Source organism: Tenebrio molitor, chromosome 2 (assembly GCF_963966145.1).
Source record: "Tenebrio molitor chromosome 2, icTenMoli1.1, whole genome shotgun sequence".
In the NCBI taxonomy this organism is placed as follows: Eukaryota; Metazoa; Arthropoda; class Insecta; order Coleoptera; family Tenebrionidae; genus Tenebrio; species Tenebrio molitor.
In genome coordinates, this window is record NC_091047.1 from 1,190,292 (window position 1) to 1,207,278 (window position 16,987).

The 16,987-nt window shown below is 40.2% G+C and overlaps 4 protein-coding genes and 2 long non-coding RNA genes across 8 annotated transcripts in view; 5 read left to right on the forward strand and 1 right to left on the reverse strand.

Moving 5' to 3' along the window:
• The window catches only part of Cbp53E (Calbindin 53E), a 107,785-nt gene that overhangs the window by 28,018 nt on the left and 62,780 nt on the right, over nt 1-16,987 (reverse strand). The gene's annotated exons all lie outside the window — the stretch shown is intronic.
• On the forward strand, nt 914-1,572 carry LOC138122763 (uncharacterized). Its single transcript, XR_011156617.1, has 2 exons — nt 914-1,124; nt 1,171-1,572. It is a non-coding gene; the product is annotated as an uncharacterized lncRNA (long non-coding RNA).
• LOC138122765 (uncharacterized) lies at nt 3,002-3,503 on the forward strand. Its single transcript, XR_011156618.1, has 2 exons — nt 3,002-3,086; nt 3,133-3,503. It is a non-coding gene; the product is annotated as an uncharacterized lncRNA (long non-coding RNA).
• LOC138122759 (uncharacterized) lies at nt 9,441-9,978 on the forward strand. The gene is made up of 2 exons (XM_069037060.1): nt 9,441-9,551; nt 9,598-9,978. Exons 1-2 carry the CDS (start codon nt 9,501-9,503, stop codon nt 9,934-9,936), a joined length of 390 nt encoding a protein of 129 aa, XP_068893161.1. The 5' UTR covers nt 9,441-9,500; the 3' UTR covers nt 9,937-9,978.
• Nucleotides 10,084-10,727, forward strand: LOC138122755 (B2 protein-like). The gene is made up of 2 exons (XM_069037055.1): nt 10,084-10,265; nt 10,308-10,727. Exons 1-2 carry the CDS (start codon nt 10,218-10,220, stop codon nt 10,662-10,664), a joined length of 405 nt encoding a protein of 134 aa, XP_068893156.1. The 5' UTR covers nt 10,084-10,217; the 3' UTR covers nt 10,665-10,727.
• LOC138122750 (B2 protein-like) lies at nt 10,866-15,775 on the forward strand. Its single transcript, XM_069037050.1, has 2 exons — nt 10,866-13,540; nt 13,589-15,775. The coding sequence occupies exons 1-2, from the start codon at nt 13,484-13,486 to the stop codon at nt 13,952-13,954; spliced, it is 423 nt and encodes a 140-aa protein (XP_068893151.1). The 5' UTR covers nt 10,866-13,483; the 3' UTR covers nt 13,955-15,775.

Sequence of the window (16,987 nt, forward strand, 5' to 3'; positions counted from 1 at the left end):
AATAGTTCTGCAAAAATGAAATATCTCAGTCTAATCCTTGTCACGGTGATCTACTGCACTCAGGCGAATATCTGCACAGTTTTCATTCTTGCTGACACAAATCAGAGTGTATCAAAATGTTGAGTGGATATTTGTTATTGATATTTTCCAAAAACGATAATTCGTGTGTCCTCACAGAAATAAAATGCATTTTTTTTTCATCAGGTACAACTAGGAATCAATTACTTTTTCAATTTAGAACAGGTTGTGAAAAAATCTGGTGATAATTGTAAATTTCACACAAAAAAAAAAAGGTTTCATCCATAACGTCGTGAAGAAGGCTACTGCCCAGGTGGCAGATATATGTTCGATAGATACTGAGGTTTCTGTTGATTCGATGGAGGACAGAAATTTCAATTTTATGATATGCTTGCAGCATAATCTGCCAATCGCCCTGTCAATATTGTGATGTTTACTTTGTTTACAATAAAGGTGTTGAGATTATAAGATTTGTGAAACTTCAATTTAACCTTCTCACATTCAACTATTCAGAACTGGTACCACCTTGCTACGCCACTGGTGATAAAAGAACCTTGACGTCACGAGCCTGCGTGCCTTTGGCGGCATTTCATTGGACTCCTCCAAGAAAGTCGACTTTGATTCACTAACTCTTCACTAACCCAGAATACGGCAGATAAGTCCCATTATAAAACACAAATCGAGAGAGGTCACCTCTTTGTTACTGCAAGAATGAGGCATGTCAGTCTAATCCTCGTCACCTCCACTCAGGCGACTACCTGTACAGTCTTCATTCTTTTTGACACAAATCAGGCAGCATCAAAATGGTCCAAGAACGATAATTCGTGTGTCCTCACAGAAATAAAATACCTACATTTTTTTTCATCAGGTACAACTAGGAATCAATTACTTTTTCAATTTAGAACAGGTTATGAAAAAATCTGGTGATAATTGTAAATTTCACACCATTCGGCGATAAATCGTCCGATCAGAATCAGATTTGAACCACGAGCGAAACGTAAAACTTCTTATATAAAAAACCACAATCAGAATTGCCACACAACAAATAGTGCACGATGAAACTCCTGCTCGCTCTAAACCTTCTGATACTAACTGTCAAGATTCAGGTAAGCACAATGGACATTGTCAAATCTTGTTCTAACCAACACCAAGGCGGAACGTTATTCGAACTCTATCGGCGACTCATGCGACGAAACATATGTATCCGCAAAGGACGTGCGCCACAGGCTTTCCACCGGTCGTTTCGTAGAGTTAGACGATTCCAAACACAAGTGGGAAATGCTCTGTTTTAGCTACAAGATCGGACTGATAAATGGAAACGGTATGATCATAAACAACTTTGCCAAGAAGATCCTGAACAGAGCTGCTGACAAGGTGGTAGACATTTGTTTGGACGAGAGTCATGTTGAACTTAAAGAAGACAGAAATCAGATATTGATGATGTGCTTGCGGGATAATATACCAGTCTTCTCATCCTTTTTGTAATGTTTACTTTGTCGACAATAAAGATGTAAATATTTCTGAAACTTTAATTAAACTTCTATTCGGAACTGACTTTGCTATGCAATTGGTGATAAAAAAGCCTTGACCTTTAGATCACCACACAGACAAGAGATGAGTCACGAGCGTAAACGTCTTTAGTGGTGTTCAATTCAAGTCCCACAAGGAAGTCAAACACACTGCTGATTTTGATTCTTGTCTTTAGATAAGGTCCAAATATCTCAGTCTAATCCTTGTCACGGTGATCTACTCCACTCAGGCGAATATCTGCACAGTTTTCATTCTTGCTGACACAAATCAGGGAGTATCAAAATGTTGAGTGGATATTTATTACTGATATTTTCCAAGAACGATAATTCGTCTGTCCTTACAGAAATAAAATGCATTTTTTTTCATCAGGTACAACTAAGAATCAATTACTTTTTCAATTTAAAACAGGTTGTGAAAAAATCCGGTGATAATTGTAAATTTCACACCATTCGGCGATAAATCGTCCAATCAGATCACGAAAGCTACTACACACGCAAAGAAACTCCTTCTGAACTCTTCAAGTGACTTTAACTGCAAGCCAATTCTTTTTCCTTTTGATTGGTCATTTTGTATTTGACTGAACTTACACAGTACTACCGTAACGCAAGAGATATTCTATTTTTATAAGCAAATACTTTTCCTAAATCAAGTCTTGTGAATTGGTCATTCATTTTGGAAATAATTAATTTAGGTAAAAGTGTTGAATTTTCTCATGGGCTATGAGTCATATTTGCACAAACGACGAATAGCGGTCTCAAGTGGGCGCTACGAACCGACCGATAAACATCGTCATTCGTTACATTAGTTCCGTCTCTCTCTGGTCTATTTGCATGTAAAGTAGTCGACGTTTTCAGTTTCCATTTACAGATTTTTCATTGGTTTATCGCCCCGCCTTCGCGCATATATTTCCAAGGTCACATCCCATGAGAGAATCCAACACTCCCAAGAAAGGTAAATCTACGCAATTCCATGTTTATAAAGAGATGGCGTAAGGTACACCGAATACTACTGACAAAAACAAAAGTAACGAGAAGAAGATGGAAGAAAGAAAACAGTTGAAAGAATAATAACAGTATCAAGTAAAACGTTAGAAAGAAGTAAAAAGGAAAAACAAACGAAGTGTTGTTTAAAAATAAAATGAAGAATGTTATACAAATATAAACAGAGTGAGACAATGAAAATTTAAAAAAATAAAAGCCAACTTGACGTTTATTATTTATTTATTGATATTTTCCAATTCATGTACCCTGACAGAAATAAAATGCATTTTTTGTGACCAGGTACAAGTAAGAATCAATTATTTTTTCAATTTAGAATGTAAGAAAAAAACCAGTTTGCAAAAGAATCAGTTGATAATGGTGAATTTCATACCATTCGGCGATAAATCATCGAATCAGTCTCAGATATGAAGTTTTCATTAACCACGAATAAACCTTATAATATAAAAACCACAGCCACAACAACCACACAATAAAAAATAGTGCACGATGAAGCTCCTGCTCGTTCTAAATCTTCTGATATTAGCGGTCAACGTTCAGGTAAGCGCAATGGACATTTTCAAATCCTGTTCTAATCACCACCAAGGCGTACACAGTCAGTTATCCGGACAGAATGAGCGACTTTTGCGACCTGGAAGATATATCCATAGAGGATATGATCCGCAAAATTCAGCACGGCGTACTCTTGGACAGTCATGGGATAAAGGGGGACCTGCTCTGTTTTAGCTACAAGATCGGACTGATGAACGATTACGGTGAGATCAAGGAAAAATTCATCAAGGACGTCCTGAAGAGGGCGGCTGACGAGGTAGCAGACATATGTTCGAAAGATACTGAGAATCTTAGTACGATAGACGAGAGAAATTTCAATTTAATGATATGCTTGCAGCATAATCTACCAATCTCCCTGTCAAGATTGTGATGTTTACTTTGTTTACAATAAAGGTGTTAAGATTTGTGAAACTTCAATTTATCCTTCTCACATTCAACTATTCAGAACTGGTACCACTTTGCTACGTCACTGGTGATAAAAGAACCTTGACCTTTGAGCTAAGTCATTAGCGCAAGTATCTTTGGCGGCATTTCCTTGGACTCCTCCAAGAAAGTCGACTTTGATTCACTAACCCAGAATACGGCAGGTAAGTCCCACTATAAAACACAAATGGAGAGAGGTCATGTCTTTGTTACTGCAAGAATGTCAGTCTAATCCTCGTCACCTCCACTCAGGCGACTACCTGTACAGTCTTCATTTTTTCTGACACAAATCAAAGAGTATTGACACAAAATGTTGTGTGGATATTTATTACCTACTTCCAAGAACGATAAATTCGTGTGTCCTCACAGAAATGCATTTTTTTCATCAGGTACAACTAAGAATCAATTACTTTTTCAATGTAGAACAGATTGTGAAAAGATCTGGTGATAATTGTAAATTTCACACTATTCGGCGATAAATCTTCCAATCAGAATCAGATTTGAACCACGAGCGAAACGTAAAATATCTTATATAAAAAACCACAATCAGAATTGCTACACAAATAGTGCACCATGAAACTCCTGCTCGCTCTAAGCCTTCTGATACTAACGGTCAAGATTCAGGTAAGCACAATGGACATTGTCAAATCTTGTTCTAACCACCACCAAGGCGGAGATAGAAATGTATCCGCACCGGATCGGCAACTCATGCGACGAAATAGAAGTAGATGATGAGGACATGCGCCACAAGCTTTCCACCGGTCTTTACTTAGAGATAGAAGATTTTCTTCAGATGCGGGATATGCTCTGTTTTAGCTACAAGATCGGACTGGTAAATGAAAGAGGTGTGGTCCAATTAAACTTTACCAAGGGCGTCCTGAGGAGAGCTGCTGACGATGTGGCAGACATTTGTTTGAAGAAGAGTGTTGGTGCTAAGGAGGACAAAAATGTGAAGTTTTTGATGTGCTTGCGGGATAATCTACCAGTCTTCTCGTCCTTTTTGTAATATTTACTTTGTCGACAATAAAGGTGTAAATATTTCTGAAACTTCAATTAAACTTCTATTCGGAGCTGTCTTTGCTATGCAATTGGTGAAAAAAAAACCTTGACCTTTAGATCACCACACAGACAAGAGATGAATCACGAGCGTAAGCGTCTTTGGTGGCGTTCAATTCAAGTCCCCCAAGGAAGTCAAACACACTGCTGATTTTGATTCTTGTCTTTAGATAAGTCCCACTATAAAACACCAGCGGACAGAGTCACCTCTTTGTTACTTAACATTTCTGCAAAAATAAAATATCTCAGTCTAATCCTTGTCACGGTGATCTACTCCACTCAAGCTACGGTTTCTTAGAGAAGTACGCCGCGCACAACTCACGGTAAGTCGTGCGCTGCGCACAACCGCGTAAATCTAATCAGTTGACACTGATGGAAGCGTTTTCTTAGAAAAAGCCAACAATGCGTTCAGCTGAACTTTTTCTAAGAAAACGCTTCCATCAGTATCAACTGATTAGATTTACGCGGTTGTACGCAGCGCACGACTTACCGTGAGTTGTGCGCGGCGTACTTCTCTAAGAAACCGTAGCTTCAGGCGAATATCTGCACAGTTTTCGTTCTTGCTGACACAAATCAGGGAGTATCAAAATGTTGAGTGGATATTTATTACTGATATTTATTTTCCAAGAACGATAATTCGTGTGTCCTTACAGAAATAAAATGCATTTTTTTTCATCAGGTACAACTAGGAATCAATTACTTTTTCAATTTAAAACAGGTTGTGAAAAAATCCGGTAATAATTGTAAATTTCACACCATTCGGCGATAAATCGTCCAATCAGATCACGAAAGCTACTACACACGCAAAGAAACTCTTTGTGAACTCTACAAGTAACTTTAACTGAAAGCCAAATCTTTTTCCTTTTGATTGGCCATTTTGTATTTGACTGAACTTACACAGTACTACCGTAACGCAATAGATATTCTAGTTTTATAAGGAAATATTTTTCCTAAATCAATTCTTGTGAATTGGTCATTCATTTTGGAAATAATTAATTTAGGTGGAAGTGCTGGATTTTCTCATGGGCTATGAGTCATATTTGCGCAAACGACGAATAGCGGTCTCAAGTGGGCGCTACAAACCGAGCGATAAACATCGTCATTCGTTACATTAGTTTCGTCTCTCTCTGGTCTATTTGCATGTAAAGTAGTCGACGTTTTCAGTTTCCATTTACAGATTTTTCATTGGTTTATCGCCCCGCCTTCGCGCATATATTTCCAAGGTCACACCCCATGAGAGAATCCAACACCCCCAAGAAAGGTAAATCTACGCAATTCCATTTTTATACAGAGATGGCGTAACGTACTTAAACACCGAATACTACTGACAAAAACAAAACTAACGAGAAGAAGATGGAAGAAAGAAAACACTTGGTAGAATAATAACAGTAGCAAGTAAAATGTTAGAAAGAAGTAAAAAGGAAAAACAAAAGTGAAGCGTTGTTTAAAAATAAAATGAAGAATGTTATAAAAATATAAACAGAGTGAGACAATGAAAATTTAAAAAATTAAAAGCCAACTTGACGTTTATTATTTATTTATTGATATTTTCCAATTCATGTAACCTGACAGAAATAAAATACATTTTTTGTCACCAGGTACAAGTAAGAATCAATTATTTTTCAATTTAGAATGTAAGAAAAAAACCAGTTTGCAAAAGAATCAGTTGATAATGGTAAATTTCATACCATTCGGCGATAAATCATCGAATCAGTCTCAGATATGAAGTTTTCATTAACCACCAATGAACTAATATAATATAAAAACCACAGCCACAACAACCACACAACAAAAAATAGTGCACGATGAAACTCCTGCTCGTTCTAAATCTTCTGATATTAGCAGTCAACGTTCAGGTAAGCGCAATGGACATTGTCAAATCCTGTTCTAACCACCACCAAGGCGTACGAAATATTTTATCCGGACAGAATGAGCCAGTTTTGCCACCTGGAAGATATATCCATAGAGGATATGATCCGCAAGATTCAGCACGGCGTTCTCTTGGACAGTCATGAGATGAAGGCGGACCTGCTCTGTTTTAGCTACAAGATCGGACTGATGAACGATTACGGTGAGATCAAGGAAAAATTCATCAAGGACGTTCTGAAGAGGACGGCTGACGGGGTGGCAGAACTATGTGCGAAAGATACTGAGAACCATACTACGATAGACGAGAGAAATTTGAATTTAATGAGATGCTTGCAGCATAATCTACCAATCTCCCTGTCAATGTTGTGATGTTTACTTTGTTTACAATAAAGGTGTTAAGATTTGTGAAACTTCAATTTATCCTTCTCACATTCAACTATTCAGAACTAGTACCACTTTGCTACACCACTGGTGATAAAAGAACCTTGACCACCATACAAACAATAGCTAAGTCATTAGCGCAAGTGTCTCTAGCGGCATTTCATTGGACTCCTCCAAGAAAGTCGACTTTGATTCACTATTCACTAACCCAGAATACGGCAGATAAGTCCCACTATAAAACACAAATGGAGAGAGGTCGCATCTTTGTTATTGCAAGAATGAGGCATGTCAGTCTAATCCTCGTCACCTCCACTTAGGCGACTACCTGCACAGTCTTCATTCTTTCTGACACAAAATGTTGAGTGGATATATATTCCTAATATTTTCCAAGAACGATAATTCGTGTGTCCTCACAGCAATAAAATGCATTTTTTTTGTTCGACACTGTCAGAATTTGAGAATTTTCTCCTATGTGAACGGATTTTGATAAATGTCACAACTTGTCAAAACGAAACGTCAAGCTAATTTTAAAGGTTTTAAGCGATTTGGAGCCTTTAAGGGGCTCGTCGAACAAAAAAACGTTGTATTCAACTCGTTCGTGTGTAAATTGGGCCTCTTTTGGCACTCGTGGGCTTTTAAAACGCTCGTTTCACTCGCGTTTTAAAATGGCCCACGCGTGCCAAAAAAAGGCCCAATTTATACACAAACTCGTCAAATAAACTACTATTTTTTCATCAGGTACAACTAGGAATCAATTACTTTTTCAATTTAGAACAGGTTGTGAAAAAATCTGCTGATAATTGTAAATTTCACACCATTCGGCGATAAATCGTCCGATCAGAATCAGATTTGAACCACGAGCGAAACGTAAAACATCTTATATAAAAAACCACAATCAGAATTGCCACACAACAAACAGTGCACGATGAAACTCCTGCTGCTCGCTCTAAGCCTTCTGATACTAACGGTCAAGATTCAGGTAAGCACAATGGACATTGTCAAATCTTGTTCTAACCACCACCAAGGCGATAGCAGTATATGCGGACGGTATCGGCGCCTTATGCACCGAAACAGAAGTAGACGATGAGGACATGCGCCACAAGCTTTCCACCGGTCTTTTCCTAAAGATGGAAGACCTGTATTGGCCAATGATGTGTTTTGGATACAAAACCGGACTGATAGATGAACAGGGTGGGATCGAAACAAACCTTTTCAGGGACATCCTGAAGAAAGCTGCTGACAAGGTGGTAGACATTTGTTTGAAGAAGAGTGTGGATCGTAAGGAGGACAAAAATGTGAAGTTTTTGTTGTGCTTGCGGGATCATCTACCAGTCTTCACCTCCTTTTTGTAATGTTTACTTTGTCGACAATAAAGGTGCAAATATTTCTAAAACTTCAATTAAACTTCTATTCGGAACTGACTTTGCTATGCAATTGGTGATAAAAAAAACCTTGACCTTTAGATCACCACACAGACAAGAGATGAGTCACGAGCGTAAGCGTCTTTGGTGGCGTTCAATTCAAGTCACCCAAGGAAGTCAAACACCCTGCTGATTTTGATTCTTGTTTTTGATAAGTCCCACTATAAAACACCAGCGGACAGAGTCACCTCTTTGTTACTTGCCAGTTCTGCAAAAATGAAATATCTCAGTCTAATCCTTGTCACGGTGATCTGCTCCACTCAGGCGAATATCTGCACAGTCTTCGTTCTTTCTGATATTGACGGTCAAGATTCAGGTGGACATTGTCAGATCTTGTTCTAACCACCACCAAGGCGTACACAGCAGTGGATTGGGAAAGAGTCAGCCACATATGCCAATTCGAAAAATGATTCCCACGGGACATGATCTTCAACCCTTGTGCACGGCATTGTCGGAAACGCCCTGAGGAGGACGGCTGAGAAGGTGGGAGACATTTGTAGTAATGGTAGTAACGAGGAGGAAAGACTTGCCAAATTTATAATGTGCTTGCGGCATAATCTACCAGTCTTCCTGTCTATTTTGTGACTTGTACTTTGTCGACAATAAAGGTGTAAATAAATATTTCTGAAACTTCAATTTCACCTCTTCACATTCAACTATTTGGAGCTGATACCACTTTGCTATGCAATTGGTGATAAAAGAACCTTTACTTTTAGATCACCACACAAACACCAATGTACGTGTCTTTGGTGGCATTTTCTTCGACTCTTTCAAGAAAGTCGAACACACTGCTCTTTGATTCCTGCTCCCAAAAAAGTGAAGGGTTTCACTAACCCAGAATACGTCAGATAAGTCTCACTGTAAAATACAAGTGGAGAGAGGTCACTTCTTTGTTAGTTAACAGTTCTGCATCTCCCTCGTCACCGTGGTCGTCTCCACAGCCTCCACCTGCACAGTCTTCATTCTTTCTGACCCAAATCGAGCAGAAACTGTTAAATCGAAATTTAATAGTAATGTTATCCATGAACGATAATTCGTGTGTCCTCATAGAAAAAAATGTTTTTTTTTGTCACCAGGTACAATCAATTATTTTTCCAATTTAGAATATTAAAAAAATCAGTAATGTCACACCTTTTGGTGATAAATCATCCGATCAGTATCAAATTTGGACTTTTTTTATTAACACAACCCACGAGCGAAACGTATCATATAAAAATCGCAGTCACGATTGCCAGCCAATATTTAGTGCAAGATGAATCTCCTGCTGGTTCCAGTTCTTCTGATACTAACGGCCAACATTGAGGTAAGCACACTAGCCATTGTCAAATCTTGTTCTGACCACCACCAAGGCTTACACAGTCGAGCAGCTGGAAAAAATCGGAAAGTTGAGCGACGAATGCAGCCTCGAAACAGGATCCACGATGGATATGATCCTCCACATTCGCCACGGCATTTACGTAGATGATCCCATCATGAAGGAGCACGTGCTCTGTTTTGGCCGGAAGATCGGAGTGATAGACGATAACGATGTCATCGACGAAGACTATATCAGGGACGTCGTGAGGGCAGCAGCTGAGAAGGTGGCAGACAATTGTTTGATAGATGGTGGTGGTTCTCCGCAGGACAGAGTCTACAGATTAGCAATATGCTTGAAGTATAATATACCAATGTTCTTGTCCAGTTTGTGAGTTTACTTTGTCCACAATAAAGGTGTAAACATTTCGATTTAACCTTCGTCAAACTAAACTGGTGATAAAGAAACCTTGACCTTTGGATGACCACACAGATAAGAGATAAGTCGCGAGTGTAAGTAAGTGGCATTCAATTCGAGTCCTCCAAGACCGACTGACCTGTTTCCAAAAAAATCCAACGATAAACTCTTCACTAACCCAGAATCCGCCAGATAAGTCCCACTATAAAACATTAATCGATAGAGAAGACCTCTTTGTTACTTAACAGTTCTGCAAAAATGAGACACCTCGTTCTGATCGTCGCCACGGTGATCGCCTCCACTCAGGTGAGTCCTTACAAAGTCCCTATCCCTTCTGACACAAATCAGGCGGTCTTAACAGACAAACAAATCCAACAACTCCAAAAACACACCAAGGTGTGTCGCGCGGAGACCGGAGTGTCGCTGGAGCTGATCGCCAAGGCTCGCAACGGCGACTTCGCCGACGACCTGAAGCTGAAGGAGCACTTCCTCTGCGTGGGCAAGCGATTCGGCCTCGCCACCGAATCGGGACAGATCGACCTCCACGTCCTCAGAAGCAGAGTGCGCAAAGCGACGGCGAGCGAAGAAGAAACCGACAACATCGTCAGCAAGTGCGTGGTGAAGAAGGACACCCCGCGAGAGACGTTCTTCGAGCTGAGCAAGTGCATACACGTCAACCTGCCGGACTTTGCCCCCGGCGACTGATCGCTCTGTATTTGTATCTTGTGGCGCAATAAAGTAAAACCTTCCGGAACGGAAAAGGTGAAATCGGAGTGAGTTTCCTGGCCGAAGAGCAATTTCATGTGTCGGTGAGTCCTGGGGATAAGTTGGGGGTTGGAACGAACAACCCCGTCGTGGTGATTTCGCAAAAAGGTCCTCGGCCTTCCAGGTGAAAGAACACCGCCAAACAATTTCAACACGTCCCGCCCCCTCAACTACGCAATTAGGGCCTCGGACAGGTGTCCTCCGCCTCGCGGCTGTAATTTATCTAAAACGTCAAGTGCCCTAAACACGAGTGGAGCAATAAAGTTGATCCTTTAATATCCCCCGCGCGATCAACGCCGCATCCTCCTCCCTGGGGAACTTTCAATTAAAATTCGTCGGCAAATCCGATCGCCGCACTTTTTCCACACAAACAATTATGTACAAGGTGCGTCATAAATCAAGGATAACGCTCTCGGCCCTCCATAAATCCAGACGCTCAATCCCGGTCCGTCCTTAAAATCCTGCAGGAACGCGCTGTTTCTATCTCGGGGGTGGCGCCTCTTTCACCCCTTTTTTCAACCTTTTAATTCATTCACGAGGCGGAATTCGCAACTTGGCTTTTACTCTAATGAAGGTGTGTCGACCGGTTCAGTTTTCAGTCCTTTCAGGCGAAGGTGGGAACGTTCAACGCTTCTTCACCTCATCGAGGTCGATTCTAATTTATGTTCCACGCCACGGCGCATGACCGACTCCTGGCGCTAATGACTAAGCACAAAGAGGTCTTACATAATTGTGATGTGCATCTCTCAGCCTGTTTAACATTCATGAGCGGTTCCGAGAAGCATCACTGGAGGACGTCGCAAAGGTTGCGGACTTTGCTTCCAGTTTTTATTACTTCAAACGCGAAAAACCTGACCAGATCAGGTCCAGCAATATCGCGCGTTCAAATGAAATGAAATCCTGCCAACTTAAACAGTCCTTTTTGATCACCCGGTAGAACGCAAAGCCTTCAGGCAGCAATTGTTTTTGATCGTGACGTCACAGTAAAGGCTTCATCGAAAAACGAATTAAATCTCCAGAATTTAATAAAAACAGTAAATTTTTTGGTTAGGACTCTTTTTTTTTAGTAGAATAATGTGTTTAGCCTTTACAATTACTGTCTCGTGGAATAAAATGCCATTAATGATGCGAAAATTATCATTTAAAAGTGAGGTTAAGTTTGTGTATTTATTGTTTTTGCGTAATTTTTACTGTGTGAATCATTTAAGTAACAACAAATGCCTTCTTACATCTTAATTATATGTGTAGCAAATATTTTTTCAACTAAATTGTACTTACAACGACTTCAATCACGAAAATGTTGATATGAAAATACTTCCCAGGTTTCAACGTCTTTTGCGACGTTCCATGAACAGTAAATACCCTGGTATCTACTGAAATTATTATATACACTTGCCACAAAGCTTTTGCTTATCTCACAATTTTCAATTTTCCATAAGAATGATGAAAACACCGTATTTGATACTTTCTTTCTAAAAACGTAAACAAATTTTGACGTTTGGCGGTTTGGCCTTCCTCATGACGTCACACGCTGTCTGGCAAGGCTTCTAGATGGCACTGGTTGGAAAAGTAAACCGTTTAGAACAGTGTAAAGTTTGAATTTCCCGCCGTTTGACACGAATGACATTTATTTATGTTTAATCGGGACATGTTTGTTTTCAGCAAAGGGTGCCCTTAGATATTTGCTTCGAGAATAGGAATCGTTAAGTTATTCTATTTTTAATCTAAAACATTGCTAAGAAAGAAAAAAGAAAACTTTTTCACTCTAAATTTTAGGTTAGCTGTCAAGATGCCCCAATTAATCTACGCTGTAAAAAAGACAACAATTGACGGTTTTCAACGCCTTCCCAGCCCAGGATTTCATTTGAACCGGCGATAGTAACAATTACACATTTGGTGCTGTCAAGAAAGCAAATCCACGAGGAAAGATTTTCTCGTAAATTAATAAATGTACCGATTAATTATTCAATGAGAAAATCAATAGACTGACAAACATTTGACGCAGCTACGCAACAACAAACTGAAGCCAGAGTTGTGAATTTTTAAGTGTTTTCGACAACTGTGGGATCGAGCTCCATCCTGCTGAACTCGTGTTCGCCGAGCAAATCTCTCCATAAATTCTATTTTGCAATCTGTTGTAGCAATTTTAGCCGAATTTTAAATGATGCGGCCTTTGCAATCTACCCTTTGCCCTTCGACCCTCCATCAGTATTCCTTCCCTCCGGATATCGGAATATCTCTCTTTGTACACGGAGTGATCGCTAAATATTTATCGGTCGACTAGTTAGTCAACGCAAACAATCCAATTAGCATAAGATAACCGCAGGGGGTATTATGCAAACGAGGCGTGCTGCAGGGCGGAGCCGCAACACCAGCGCTCTTGTCTCGTGTGCGAGGTAAGAAACGAGAGGAGCGGATGATCCGGGGGCGAATTCCCGGACCGACGTGTAAGTGGTGCGAATGTGAGCAATAAATTTGAAGGGCGCGCGGTGGTGAGAGTGGGTTAAAATAAATGCGGCGATCTGAAAGCCGTTCCCATTGGGAACCATCGACTTGGAAAATAACGCCACGAATTTATTAGATTATCTGGACGTTTTTAGACTAAAAATAATAATAAATAATCACGAATTATTTACATCCGCCTAATCAGAATCCTTGATCGTCTAATAACTACGATCAGGACGCGATATTGATAACAATTTCCTCTTGTCCAAATATAAAACGCAACAAATTTGGACGTTTCCGACAATGTCTGCCCCATGTTGAGCATCAAATTGTGTTTGGTGGCGTTGGCCGCCGCCGCGTGGGCGGCGCAGGTAAACCGCATCGAAAAAAGTCCGCGCAAAACTGTGTAGATTTTCCAGGGCGCCAACCTCACCCCAGACCAGAAGGCCAAATTGGACGAGTTCAACAAGAAATGCACCGGATCATCCGGAGCGAAACCGGAGCAGATCGCCAAAGTACGCGCCGGAAACTTCGCCAACGACCCCCAGATCCAGAAGTACTTCGGCTGCATGATGCGCTCGGTCGGGGTCGTGAACCAAGCGGGACAGCTCCAGATGGACGCGCTCCGGAGCCGCGTGCCCAAAGACATGAAAAAGGACGAGGCCATGAGGATTTTCTTCGCGTGCAAGGACAAGAAAGGGTCCAACCCAGACGAAACGGCGTATCTGCTGTACAGGTGCTTCTGGGAGGCGTCCCCGCGCCGGATAGGTCTTGACGGGCAATGAAAATGTCTCTGTGGTCAATAAATCGTCGATGTTGAGAGCGAGTGTTATTTGCGCAAGGGTCTATGAATTCGGAGAATGATAATTACAGCAGCAGGTAATTGTTTGTCAACAAATTGGGACGGCGAGCGAGGGCGAGCTCCAATTTCCAGGAAAGGGTGAAGTTTTATAAATTGGGAGTCGGCGGTGGAGTTTTATCGCGGTTTGGATGGGTTAAGTTGAATTAGATCGGGAATTTGTGCTTTTTACACGACATTAATCCGGGGAAGATGTCTGGGGGAGTTTTGGGAAAAATACGTCAGATTTGGGAGTGTTCAATGTTTTTAAAAACAAAGCTGCTTTTGCAGAAACGGTAGCGAACCCTGCTTCAATTTTATTTATGGCAATTTCACAAACTTGCATCAATCTTATTTCAACAGCATTTTATTGCTACGAAAGCATTCCATCACCGCAAAGGAAATTGTTATTGTTTTTCTCTATTAGCTGATGAGTTTCCCCGATTTAACCGGAGAAACACATTTGGGCGCAGATTTTCCACATTGTTTGTCGATAATTTTCAATACGACTCCGGTAGAAATAATTACTGAAGTGTTAACAGTTGAACGTTGAAATAAAATCTAAAAAACTTTTTTCCTCGAAAATCAAATACAAAAAGAAAGCAGTTGTGAAACCGTTACGAAATGAAGAAAACATCATTTTTAATTAAGCACGGTCTTTCACAGTTCCAAAATTAAATAAAACGTGAAGACTCCGAAGTTTCCTTTTAGCAACATAAATGGAAAGGAATTTCCTGTGGGGTGTCATAAGAAATTCCATCAGGATGAACTTTGATAACAACTAAAACCTTGGTCAAAGTTTCCGAAGTTATATATCTTACACAACTCTGATGGTTTTATGTACGAAACAAAATTACGAATTTACAAAAGCAAAACATGTAAAGATTTTCCTGGAGACAAATTGCTTTAAGAACATTCATTCCATTCTAGCTGTTGACCGACTTTTGCTCAAATTATCTAGATCTTAAAACTAATTTAACTTTGAACAACATACGTGGAACACTTTTACCAACTTTTTATAATAAAATTTAATCGAGCTTATGACGCTGTCAAAGTGTGTCAAATATGTCAAATCGGATCGTGCCGCTTAAACATGATATTACAATTTAGAACAACGAACCCGAGTTAGGACGCACTGCAGACATGCAGTTGCTCCGAATTCTCGCTGCAAAGACTCGTCTTTTATTTTATAACTCAGTCCCCTCTCAAGGTGATTTGTGTACTAAAACTCGAGCTACAGAAATGCTCTAGCCGTTCGTGAAAACCACATCAAAATATGTTTAGCCATTCTTGAATTATAAAAGAACAAGTGATACATAGATACACAAAAATGTTACCTTTTATGATACGTTACGATTTAAAAAAATACTTGGTCGATCTTGATACGAGCCGCGAACGAATAAGTTACTTTCTGCATTTTTCTGATGAATTGAAGAAGTTTTCTTTTTATTTATTTGTCCAAAGAAAAATTCAAGCAATGTGAATTTTTTAAATTGTAAAAAGTAACTATTCAGTACACCAAAAACAAATTTGCTAAAAGTAAGCACATTTTATGCGACGTATGACTCTTAAATTAGCCTTTTAGGAAAAATTGAAAAAAATTTAAAAGCTGGTATTGATTGACAGAACACATTGTGTGTATGCTTGTTAATACTGTAAACCTGTTTTTAGCAATTTAATAAGCTTCAAAAATAAACGAAAGAACTTTGCATGCTACTACACCATTTCCCATAGTAAACATTCCATTCTGTTCTCCACTTCTTTTTTTTTAATGTTTATTTGTGTTTTAGCGGACGTAAATCTAAATCAGGCGAATCGCCTCTCGGAACCGATCCCAATACGCTTTGATCCACCGGATGCATTATTTTTTTAACGAACAACAAAACCGAAATTATTTGGTAAAACGAGCGATCCGAACGCGCAAAATGTCGCTTTTCTCTCGTTATTCGCAGCGCAATTAAATTTCCTGCTCGCTTCCTAAGTCCGACACTTGGGCCGTTTCCACCTAATCAAATTACTCTCGAGTTTCCCTCTCCGTGTTGATATTTTCCCCGTCGGGTGTTGAAGAATTTTTACGACGGAGTTAAAACCGTTGGTGTCAATCGCCGTTATGACTGATGATAACCGCGGGGGCACTCCAACCCCTCGAATAACACACCAAAGTGGCTCCGACAAACAAATTACGTTCGATCCGCCCCCGGGGGCGGAGGGCGCGCTCGATCCGGCTCTTGTTTTATTAAACTACGAAGTGAGGGAGCGGATCCTTGCGGATTTCATAAAACCGGAGAAAAATTGTAAATTGGGCGACGCGTGCGGCGAACGTAAAATACTACATTTATCCAGTCGGAGGCGGCGACCTGCACCGTTCCAGGTCAACAGGTTACGAATTGACAGTTTTAATTCAGCCAGTGACGTCTTCGCCGACCATGATTTAACGTCAGATCGTTAAGTAATGACATCCTCATTAGTCACGCAGAGCCGGACAGCTGAAATTTTTCTTCGGGAATTACTATCATTAGGCGGAAACCTTCTGGGTACGCTTAATACAAAATAGATGAGCGCGACGTCCCAAATCGCTGTTGTTTCACGAACGTCACAGATGGCGCCAGCCTCAGCTCCCTACTCTCCCAAACGAACCGATTTACTTGAAAAATGGAAACTCGTCGTCAAGTTTTTTTCCCAAACTTTGTAATTAAAATCGTACGTGAGGCCGTTCCTGTTGTTAAATATGCTAAAAGGGGTTCGCGGCGGATTCGAAAGGGGATTGGATTCGTCTTTGTTGGAGACAAAGGAGCATTGTATGTTGTTACCGGCTACAGAACAAAGTTTTTAAGTGAATACGAGATACATTTGAATGGGGAAGTTTTTCGGTTTCTTTTTGCAAATGGAATTGTGTCGGCGCAAGCAAATCAATTGCACGGCAATAGGTACAAAACGATCAGAATTTACCAAGATTATACAGAAAATTTGTTAAAATTCT

Coding starts and splice junctions, on each gene's coding strand:
- LOC138122759 (XM_069037060.1), top strand. CDS start 9,501: ATGAATCTCCTGCTGGTTCCAGTTCTTCTGATACTAACGGCCAACATT. Junction 9,552..9,597: donor TACTAACGGCCAACATTGAG/GTAAGCACACTA, acceptor ACCACCACCAAG/GCTTACACAGTCGAGCAGCT.
- LOC138122755 (XM_069037055.1), top strand. CDS start 10,218: ATGAGACACCTCGTTCTGATCGTCGCCACGGTGATCGCCTCCACTCAG. Junction 10,266..10,307: donor CGGTGATCGCCTCCACTCAG/GTGAGTCCTTAC, acceptor GACACAAATCAG/GCGGTCTTAACAGACAAACA.
- LOC138122750 (XM_069037050.1), top strand. CDS start 13,484: ATGTTGAGCATCAAATTGTGTTTGGTGGCGTTGGCCGCCGCCGCGTGG. Junction 13,541..13,588: donor CCGCCGCGTGGGCGGCGCAG/GTAAACCGCATC, acceptor TAGATTTTCCAG/GGCGCCAACCTCACCCCAGA.